At 39.1% G+C, this 11,094-nt stretch overlaps 1 protein-coding gene across 1 annotated transcript in view; it reads left to right on the forward strand.

Moving 5' to 3' along the window:
• Positions 1 to 9,413, forward strand: part of NT5DC2 (5'-nucleotidase domain containing 2) — a 996,759-nt gene extending 987,346 nt beyond the window's left edge. Inside the window, exon 14 of the mRNA XM_044078885.1 lies at positions 2,558 to 9,413. Coding sequence (XP_043934820.1) covers positions 2,558 to 2,819 — 262 coding nt within the window. The 3' untranslated portion in view covers positions 2,820 to 9,413. The remainder of the gene's footprint in view (positions 1 to 2,557) is intronic.
• Positions 9,414 to 11,094: the final 1,681 nt, after the last annotated feature.

The raw sequence follows: 11,094 nt of genomic DNA on the forward strand, positions 1-11,094 counted from the left end.
GTAGGAGGTTTTTGTGGCTGGATCTTAGTGGTCTCGTGGTTATGTAGGGTTGGATTGGATTCTGGAGGGATGGGACTTTTAGTGGTTGGTTTATTAGTTTGTGGGCAAGTGAGAGTTGGTACCATTGAAGGAGGTGGGGGAGCTCTAGCCAGTCCAGTTCTGCTAGTGAGAGACGGTGGTAAGTACAGTAGGAAGCCCCTGTGGCAAATTTGACGATTTTGTTTTAGCAGGTTTCGTGCTTATTTAGATCGCGTTGTCTAAGGTTAGTAAATATTGGAGAGGCGTAGAGTAGGGTAGAGATAAGATGAGAATTTGCTACTGAAATTTTAGCTGCTTTGGTAAGTAGTTGCTGATTTCTATATAATGCTCCTAGTTTTTTGTGCACTTTTTTAATGGTCATGGAAATGTGAATGTCAAAGTTCAGTTTATTGTCTATTTCTACTCCTAGTAATTTGGTATGTTCTGTAGGATGGATGGTGGTGTCTTTAGCTGTGATGTTAAAGTGAGAGCTGTCCTAGGGTAAGTTTGGTGGGTTGGAAGATTAGTAATTTTGTTTTGTTTGGGTTGAGTATTAGTTGGGCATCTGATAACCAAGTTTCAATAGAAGAAAATGCTTCTTGTATGACTTTTTGCAGTTCTGGTAGGGAGTGGGCTGTGCAGATGATGATCAAGTCATCTGCGTATTGTGTGTGTGCCATGTGTTGTAGCTGATGCTAGATTATTGGCGAAAATAGAGAAGAGTAGGGGTCCCAGGATGGACCCATGGGGAACTCCTATGTATTGAATAATCTGTTCAACACTCCAGGTACTAACTCATCACAGGCCACCTTTGTTTCTTTACTCATGACACCTGTCACCCAAGAAATTAATACTGATTTGAGAGCACTATAGAAGACTGCTCTTATTACCTTAGCATTCATAACCATGTGCCACTCTGCTATCACTGAAGAAGTGTGTGCATTGGAACTTTATTGGGAATTGGTATAATGGTTAAGGTGCTTGAATCACAGACACATGGTAGAGGGTTTGAGTCTAACCTTTGAGGGAAATTGGTTAGGCTTAAAATGGCCCTCAAGGGCAGCTAGCCAAGCAGTTACCTATGAGCCTATGTCAGCTGCAGTTCATCTTAACCCCATTCAGTGCTAAACTTTGCCTTTGCTGTATTGTCCCATCTGTATCTGCCTTGACTCAGTAATTTACTAATACCTGATTACAGCTTGAAAAAGTGAATGACAACACATCATCTTATATCATTCATTGCCGTAGTGCTTTATATTTTCTTTGTCAGTTTCCTATGTCATATTCCTCCTTTAAAACGTGTCAGTTATTTCTGTAGTAAGTCTGAATATATTCTGATTTTTTTATGATCACCGTTATCGTTTTGCACATCCTTTGTTATGCTGTGCTATGCATGTCTAATGTTAGCATTTTATTAATTTGTTATGCATACAGCAGTCATTTTGTCAATGTGAACTTGCTATTTTGTGGAGCTTTGCTCTCCTGGTCCATTCCTCAAGGGGCTTTAGCTGAGTGGCTAACACATTGACAGTAAGATAAATTCAATTTATTCCCTTTGCACTACTGAGCCAGCTGTGATGCTACATGAACACTTTACATTTGTTGTCGTGTTTACATTTCACTTGTTGGAAAATGAATCTGTACTTCATTTGTGTTGTCTTTTTGTTAAAATATGATTTTACATTTGCTTCCTGTCAATGTTCAGTTGGTCCCTTTTTCACTTGAGTCGCAGGGAAAATGTCTGTAGGTAGTAAACAGTATGTGCAACAAATCAGTACAAGTAGTTGCTATACAAAGCAAAAAGAGAGGGGAAACATTAACAAAAAAATTTGCCGTTGACATTAGTAGCACTTGAATCTGTTTTCTCTGTGCCTTGTAAAACACAAGTGCTGCCTGACATTTTGTGTTTCTGGCCTTTGTGACTTAAAGGTTGCACTACATCCTACAAGCCATATCCCGCATGAGAATAACAGCTGTTTATTCAGAGGTCGTGCCAGACAAAGAAAAGTATTCAAATGTGAATACAGGTTTTACTTTACAAGAGCCTGCTGGTGTCTGCTTATGTTCTGACTCCAGTATTTTTTAGATGATTTTACAGTGAAATGGCAGATATTTCTTAAATACTGTAACTGCACAGATTACAGACTTCCTTTTTGTATCTTTTGTGTCTGATGTTTGCTCCGTATATCAATGCAGTAAATATGCAGATTGGTTAATGTATGTTTAGTTGTGGTGTTTTACCATTGTAATGTAAGAGTTGGATGGACATTTAAGAATACATAATATGGTAGCAAATGTGCAGCCAAATAATTATATAACTTCTGTAGTAAGAAAATACTAATGATGGCTCCTTTAAAAAGCAAACTTCCTACTTTATAATTTGCAGTACAAGCGTCAGTATTTCAGATAAATTTTGCAATGACTTTATTACATTCATTATTTGTTGTAGACTTAGTTGTATTCCTTATAGAAACCAACAGTATGGGAAAAATGGAGCTGATAACCACTCAAATAATTTATCTTTTATCCTACATTATAGGCGGCAGACTAAATGCCTATTCAACCCTCAGTTTGGAAGTATTTTCCGGACATACCAGAATCCCACTTACTTTTCGCGAAGGTTGTGTCGCTTTTCTGATATTTATATGGCATCCATCAGCTGCCTTCTGAACTATGACCTGCACTTTACCTTTTACCCTCGGAGGACCCCACTGCAGCATGAAGCCCCTCTTTGGATGGATCAGTTGTGCACAGGCTGCCTGAAGACACCTTTTCTGGAGGAGATGGGACACATTCGATAATGGAAGCTTGTTGAATATTTAGTCCACGCAACATCGTTTCAGATACAGCAATTACTGTAGTTGCTTTCAGGGTCAGTTCTATAATCCAGGACCTCTGCAAGCACTGTTTATTATGTGGTCTCTACACAAGGTTTTAGCTCTTGTGAGAGAGATCACAAGTTTCAATTTGATGTGTATGTTGTGCATACATTTGTTCCCTGGAGCACTGACACTCCTCGCTCTCTAGTGTAAGATATTTTGTTGCCATTGTATTGGCTTATGAATGTTGTTGTACTTGCAATGTGATTCATTTTGTGCTTACACTCAAGGTGCTGTGTTTTAATAACTGTGAACATGTTATACTGACATCGCTAAAAATCTTGAGGATTGCAGAATTTGAAGCAAATTAGCAGGTCATTTCCTGATGGTTTGTACATATGTGGAAGTGTGGATTACACCTGTTTCTCTAATAGTGTGCAGTTGCTTGTATAGCTTCTGATATGTGGTCTTAGAAAGGCAGTGGGGACCACAGTGGTGGTGATCATTTTAAGGTGGGAAGAATGCTGCATAAGGCTTTTATGCATCTACAACATGCTGCACATTTTAGTTCTGCGTGTTGCACCTTTCCTCTGTATTGCATTCTTCCTATCAAGCTGAAGCCTGTTTCTGGAAGCCGAAACTTCAGACATGACTTCTGAAAGTTTAACTGGATTTCAGGAATAGTCTGTTAGTATTTTTAGACTTGTTAACAAATGACAGTATGCTAGCCAAAGTATAGTGTTGTGTCTGTGTGTGTGTATGTATTTTTGTGTCTTTACATGTTTGTGTTTCTGTATACCGCATATGTGAGAATGCAGTTGTACTGAGATGTCTTCATCAGCTGTGTACTCAACTTTGAACTGTAATTTCTCTTTAGTGCCTAAGAACAAGTTACATGACTTGACATGTCGTAGAACTGTGAGCTCTGCCTAGTGTTCTTGTTCAAGCTGACATAACATGGTCTGTGTCATTCTGGCCTTGGTATGCCACAACCTCGTCCTTCCTAGTCTGTCATTCTGTTTGTTGAAACCAAGACGTGTTCTTCCTTCCTGCTATGTCATACTGAAGTGAATCATGTGAGACTGAGTTTTCATTATGTACAATGTATAATTTTGCACTATGGGATTCTTCTTTGCTTCTGTTTGGCAAAGATTCTTTCATCATGTAACAATGGTGCTTAGCAACATTTGTTTGTAGTGAGGCTGCCCTTTTAAGCTTAGACAATTTCCATTTTTGTCCTCAAAATAACCTGTCACATTTTGTTATAAATTGACCTTACCCATCCCATGGTCAGTAAGTGTATATTACCCCTAGTGAGGGTAACTGGGATCATTTGAGGGGACCCATGCATGGGATGAAGCATTTAGGAGCTGCCTCTACAGGGGACAGTCCTGGGGTAAATTTTCTGTTTTCCATCCATATATCTAAGTTTTGCTTGAATATGGATAGGGATAAACTTTGTTTTATGTGGAATTGGGAGGAGGGTATGTTATACAGCAGTTGTATCCTCTGAAAGATATACATGTCCCTTCAAACCATTCTGTTGATGTTGCAGAAGAGGTTGAGAGCCCTAGACTGAGTATTGCTAATGTGCAGTAAAACCATCAGTAATGGGTCAGATGATGCTTTGTATGCCAGACACAGGTCACCTCTTAAGTCTGTTGGATACTAACTATAGTGGCAGGGTTTTGAATCTGTCCATGTAGGACACATTTAGGCCTTGCATCCATTTAGTAAGGTATCCCTGTGGGTATTCCAGCTTTTCCATGTGTCTGGACAGATGCATGCCAAAGGGGGCATTATATTCAATCATTGGCCTAATGAGCGTTGAGTAAAGGGAGGGGTGATGACATCCCTAGATCTAGACACAATTCCTTTGTTTACAAGTTGTGCAATTTAGAAGGACTTACTTACAGCAGTAGACATATTTTGGTCAAAAGTTAGGTCACTTTCCACATAAGTTCTCAAATCCCAAACAACTGGGCCAGCTCTTACAGGCATATTGTCAGTGTGGTAGCTTCCTAGGGTAGATGACTTCCCAAAGGTTTTTGAACATATATTCTTCTGGAACCTTTATGCTGTTCTACATTACCAATGTTGATCATTCTGTTTAATTTTATTTTTCATCTTTCTTTCCTGAACCCATAGGCATTCTTAGTGGGCTGTTCATACTGTGTAGACCTTGTAGATGGCTGTTTTTCTCAGGTTCTGTAATTTAGACAGTGTTACAATATTTACAGTCAGAATTAGCCACCTTCTTATATTTGATTTTTTTCATAAAGCTATTTAATAAATATATATTTAATAAATTAACTGAGCCTCTGCAGAGATTTCTTACCAATGTATAGATCTAATTCTGTCGGATCTGTTCAGACAAAATAAGAAAGTGCTCCTCTTTTTTACCTTAATGTGATTGTTAAAGGCCAATGCAGTGATCCTTTTTAATGCTAAAAGGTTGAAAGGTGGTCGTACGCACCTTGCAAAGTCAGATGTTTCGGATTTGTACACTAGCTTTCACAGTATAGCTGCCTCACCCTACCCCAAACAGTGTATGTTGCTGGACAGAAGTGGGAGATCCTGAAAAGGCAGACGAGCAATAAAAAAGGCCATTAAGTAAAACTGATAATTTAATATAAGAATAAAACAATGGCAAGGATACTAAGGCATTTGTTTATTCTTTTGTTTTCTATTTAAGTTGTCATACATTTCATTGCACAGATTTCGTAAAAAAAAAAAAAAAAAAGTGTATACTATGGCATTTTGCCTGACTGTGTCCTTGTGTATGGTTTCTACAGTAGGCTTTGGTGAGGTCAGGGAAAGATTTTTCCACTCTAGACATCTGATGTGTTGCTGAGGTCTTAGATATTTTGTGTGCCTGCCCAGGTACCACAGTCTGTCTTATGGTTTGTAATGTGAGCGTCTTTCCCCTTGTTTAGGGATTCTCATTGCCTTGTTAGGAAAGAAATGTGTAATTTTGTTGCTGCTTGTGGTTTCTAATCAGCAAGCTTACAGTAATGAACTGGTTCAGTGAGGGTTAAAGCAAGACTCCAAGTCCCGACTGAAGGTGGTCATTGACCAAATGTCTGCAATACTTAATGTTAGGGTCATGGTGTGGGAGCCTGGATCAATATATGCAATGTCAATTTTTTAACCTCTGATAGTTCATTGTATAGGGTACACACCAGGGTGTGAAACATCTGGAATGGGTCTAGTCATTTAGATTCTTTGAAGTTTGCCTGCTTACAAAAGTCAAGTAGCAGTGTTCATGTAGAATACTCCAGGGTAACGGGCAATTTCTTACAATCTAAGCAAATAATTCAGTCCATCTGCTATTACTGTCCGAATCTCCTCCATAAATGTACAGTTTTGGATACACTTCTGTTCCATTGCTGTTAAGTCTTTTTAGACTGTAAGTGCACCTGTGGAATCATGATATAGGGGCTGGATTACCAGGATTGCTACTTATTCTACCCTCCCATCTCTAACTGCAAGAAGCATGAAAGCATACATCTGATCACTGACCACGTTTAACCAAGTATAGAGCAGAAGTTGCAGCAGTTAGGAAGAAAATAACCAAGTTACACCCGTAATGCCTTCAAGAATGTGTCAAAGCAGGAGATGCAATAAAATTCTATTTTTAGTTTGCCGCTTCCATCCTACAAATAAAACGGGACTTCAAAACTACTCAACACACACACAAAATGAGTTCTTAAATACAGCGCTAAGCAAGCAGAGACAGCAAGCATTAGGTAGTTCAGGCTCGGGTAAATAAGCAACTTGATACAAAAAATGGTGTGTGAGGAGAAATAAACTCAATTCAGTAAAGAAAAAGCTTTTGATAAAATAAGCATTAAGCAGATTAAAATATTTAAAACATTTGGTTAAAGCTTAGTAGCACATAATTTAAGAACACTATTGATTTGAAACATTTTCATTAAGACCTGGAGGGAGGGGGTGGCTGCACTGAGGCAAAGTTACCACACTAGTTCTTAATATTCTGTTCTTAACCCCCTCCCCCACACACACACACACGCACATCATGACTACAGTACATATGCATCCAGCCAAGACTGCTGTACCTTGGAGTAAGTAGAATTTTCCAGGATCCTGCAGTCTTGATTGTAGTACTTACTAAAATCCACACATTTCTGTTCACACTTAAGTGCGTGGAACACTTTTGTTGCTCTTTTGTCGTGCTCCTGATAGAAGCTAAAGTGCATATGCTGCAAAGGAATTTAGATCAGTTAGTTGAAACATTTACTGATCATCTAAGTAGGTTGTGGTGTAATACACAATCAAGCAGGATGGGATGTAATTGTGTAAAAGAGAAGTCTGTTTTCCTGTGGGGAGTGCATGATAGTAAGCTCTCTCAACTTCGGCTCCTGCCTTCTTAAACTAAGCAGTTAGGGGCAAGACACATTTTACAGGAGGGGTGAGCACTGTGAAGACCAGGAGAATGCAACTCTTACAGTTTTGTGTTTGCTTTCATCTGGGTTTAAGGAGAGTGAGAGGCAGATGCATACAGGGCACTGGGGTATACTCAGTTGGTGCATTCAGGGTATGGGGGGAGTAACTGGTCAATGTTTGCACAGGCCATGGGGGAGTGAGAGGTTGGTGCGTACAGGATATGGGGAGTGAGTGAGTGGTGGGTCTTTTCTCTGTTCATTACTAGAGAAGATTCCTGTATGGCTTTCTATTTTTCTCACTGATTCTGCATCATCTAACGGATTCAAAACAAAGTGACCAATAGTAGTATGGTTTCATACTTTAAGGTTCTTAGATGAGTCTGTCTTGGAATGAGACAGAGATATCCACATGGGTTGGATAGAGAGCTCCATCTTTAGGTGTGGTTTCTTTAACTTCTGTGATCCTGACAGGCTTTACAGTTAGATACAAAAACTGTCAGAAAGCCTTCTGCAAGGCAGATATACATTGGGAAATCAAAGAGGTATCTAGGAGAGGTATCTTCCCTTGCTTCAGTCATTGAGACTTCTACATTTCTTATCTGTCTAGGGCATGTCTTTGATTTAGACCACACTTTTTTATTGCCAATGTAGATTTTGACCTTGTAAAGGGCCGTGCTAAACCACAATGGTCCATCAGGTTCTTCCACCACAACATTCTAGTTATCTGTAATGTGAAGTACAAGAAAAACATGGACACCATTGACGTTTTATGTGGGTAGATGTTTTTATGAAAGTCAGATTCTGAATTACAAAGTTTACTTTGCTAACCTGCCTAAGATATTGTTGGCCAAAACTGCAGTGATTATCCATAATACCAAAGAATTTTAGAGATATAAAGTTTGTACTTTTCAGGTTTAGATTAATTCTGAAAAAAATGGTACTTTTCAGATTTATATTCATTGTGAAAAAAATGCTACTTTTCATATTTAGATCCAATGTGAAAAAATGCTGCTGTTTGTGAGCTAAACCCCCAGCACATGCTGAGAGTTGTTTTTGGCATCAGTTCTACATGCTCAGGAAGGAACATATACCATTGGGGTTAGCAGAGGTTGGAGTATTGAGCTTGTGGGTGAGTTCATTGAGTAGTCACCCTCAGAGTAGCTTTGTGGGTGAAAGGTTTTGGCAGAAGGATGCAGTACCTGTGAAGTATTTGAACAGCTGGCCCTTAATACTGAAAAGAAGAATGTGTTAGTATAGATAAAATGTGGAAGCCCCTCCATGTGTACATGTATTGCTGCCATGGCATTTTGATGCAGTTTAGTGAAATTAACAAAAAAAACGGTCATCGATAAGAAACCCATTACTGCACATAAATCAGATTTGTTCTCTCATTTGGCACAGTGGATAGCATTCTCACCTCATAGCAGGAGTTTCCCTGGTTCAATTCTCAGCTGGGGTGCCTTTTATGTGGAGTCTGCTTGTCCTGCTTGTGTTCGCATGGATTTCCTCTGGATGTTCCAGTTTCCTCCCACATTCCAAAGACATGTAATAGGTGGATTGGACATGCTAAATTGGCCGTAGGGGTGTGCATGTGTATGGTGGGCAAGAACTACCTTGGCTCCAGATGACTGTCACTGTTGAAATGACAGCCCAATCCCATGTGCAAAAATTGGGAAAAAGGGGTAGTGGATGGATGGATCCCTTATCTGTGCTTCTTTTTGTGAATCTGTGAAGTTATTTAAAATGGTAATAAATAACCAAATCACCATTGCCTTAAGTGGGGGAGGGAGTTCCAGAATTTGCATGCATGGATGCGATATTGCACTGTATTAGGAGCAGGAAGGATCATTTTAACAAAATTTAATTCTTGTTTGAAACTTATCATTGTTAGGGTTGCCAAAAAAGGTCAGGTTTTGCACTGTTATGAAATCTGTTGTAAGGAATTGCCTTTTATTGTACCTTTTGTTCCATCAAAATTCTTGTTACTGTATATCTTTGAAAAATACACTAAAACTTGAATGAAATTAAGAATATGGTTATTGCCTTTATGGGAGGAGCACACACCTTGTTTTACTCAGTCTTACTTGAAATTGTGTGGCAACATTCAGTGTTATGTTTTTATGTATAGATGTTGCTGCTGTTTATTAATTTAAATAAAGACTGCACTAAATTGTTTTTGTCATTATTTCTGATGCAAGACATTTTGAATCTGTTATATTGTCATAGTTGTCTGTCCAGAATTTTTCCACATTTACAGCCTTTTGCATGGAAGATATTAGAAACTGCTCATTTTTCAATGCCGTCTCAACTGGCAATTTCCCTGGTCCTTTAAAAGTCCTGTCAACTGATCATCCTGTCATAGTTTTCAGGCAGATACTAATAGACCAGGCCTTCCATGAGCCCCTTTAGATGCCACCAATAGAAAGCTGTTGGGAAGGATTAGGCCATTCTCACATTTCAGTATTGCAATAAAGAGCTACCAGGCAGCAATGGAAACCTCCACACTACCATGCTGTCCTGCTGTATTCCAGCTTCCCCCCTTTGTTGCATTTTTTAATAGAAATGATACCCAGTTGAGCATTCTTTTGAGAATTTCTTAAGTCAGTAGTGGAAATCCCTAAACCATACAAGGCGATGAAAGGATCTAACTAAACATGTGTGTCTTTTTGTGTTTGTTAGGATGTGTGATAATCCTGCAATGTCCTCTTACATATCCAAAAGGGGAGGACCTCATCACTCTTAATCCTTCAATACCTAGTTAAGAAACTTAGTTTTTCAGTAGGTAGACACCATGATGTCATAATTTCCTGATTGAGCCTGTTAAGGTATGCATCTGTTTTTCATTGCAGCATCTTTCAGCAATTGAATTTCTAAGATCGTATATGCGGAATTTTGTTTTTGTCATGTCATTGGTAACTGTGGTATTATCCAACACTGTAGTAGTTCTGAGAATATCTCATGATTCTCAGGCAAATGTGCTTGTACCCAGCATATCTGCATGCAGTTTCTTACTGGGTCTGTATGTCACATTTGGGTCGTATTGCTGTAGGTTAAGCAGCATCCTATGCAGCCTCAGAGCTGTCACATGCAAAGATTTTCTGAATATGTTTTGTAAAGTGTGTTGTCTGTTTCCACCTGGACCTGTGTGCAGTAAACATTTATGGAGTATTTCACATATGTACATGATTTCTATCTTTTCCTTTTCTAGTTCCTTTTGAGTACATAATTTTTGTGTTTTGTAAGTGCTGTTGATCTGTAAGCAAATGTTCTCTTCTTTTGTAGGATCATTGTTCATGTACCATTGTAATTGACATATATTTGTAACGCATTTGGCTTGCTTTTATCACAGTACTTTAACACTGAAACAGATGCTTGGTACCAGAGCCATGGGCCATCGGTAAATAATTTCCTGAGCATCTCAAAACTATCCTAACAGTTCCATTCCCAGGTTACATCTTGCTTTATTGACTTAGAGGCATAATTATATAATATGTTAGATACAAGCTTAGCAATATAATGAGTCTATGCAGTAATGCCCATTTGTCTTCTGACAAGAATTAGTGCAGGCTATGTAGAAGACTCATTGACTCTGTGACGTTCCCACACTGGGGAAGTAATCAAGGAGCCTGAATCCTCACCACTGACACTGGAGAGGGACATTCACTTGGAATACAAATGGATACACACAGTATTTTTAGATGCTGACCTCTGCATCAAGCACATTTTCCGTAAAGAACACATAGGTAACACACTCAGCCTGGGGTCTGGATTTCTGTACATCTGTCTCCCTCCAGGTCCTCAGTAAGACTCCCCACTGGTACAGCTGTAAGGTTAGGTCCTCAGCCAAGTGT

Source organism: Protopterus annectens, chromosome 7.part1 (assembly GCF_019279795.1).
Source record: "Protopterus annectens isolate FY-2018-M chromosome 7.part1, PAN1.0, whole genome shotgun sequence".
NCBI lineage: Eukaryota > Metazoa > Chordata > Ceratodontiformes > Protopteridae > Protopterus > Protopterus annectens.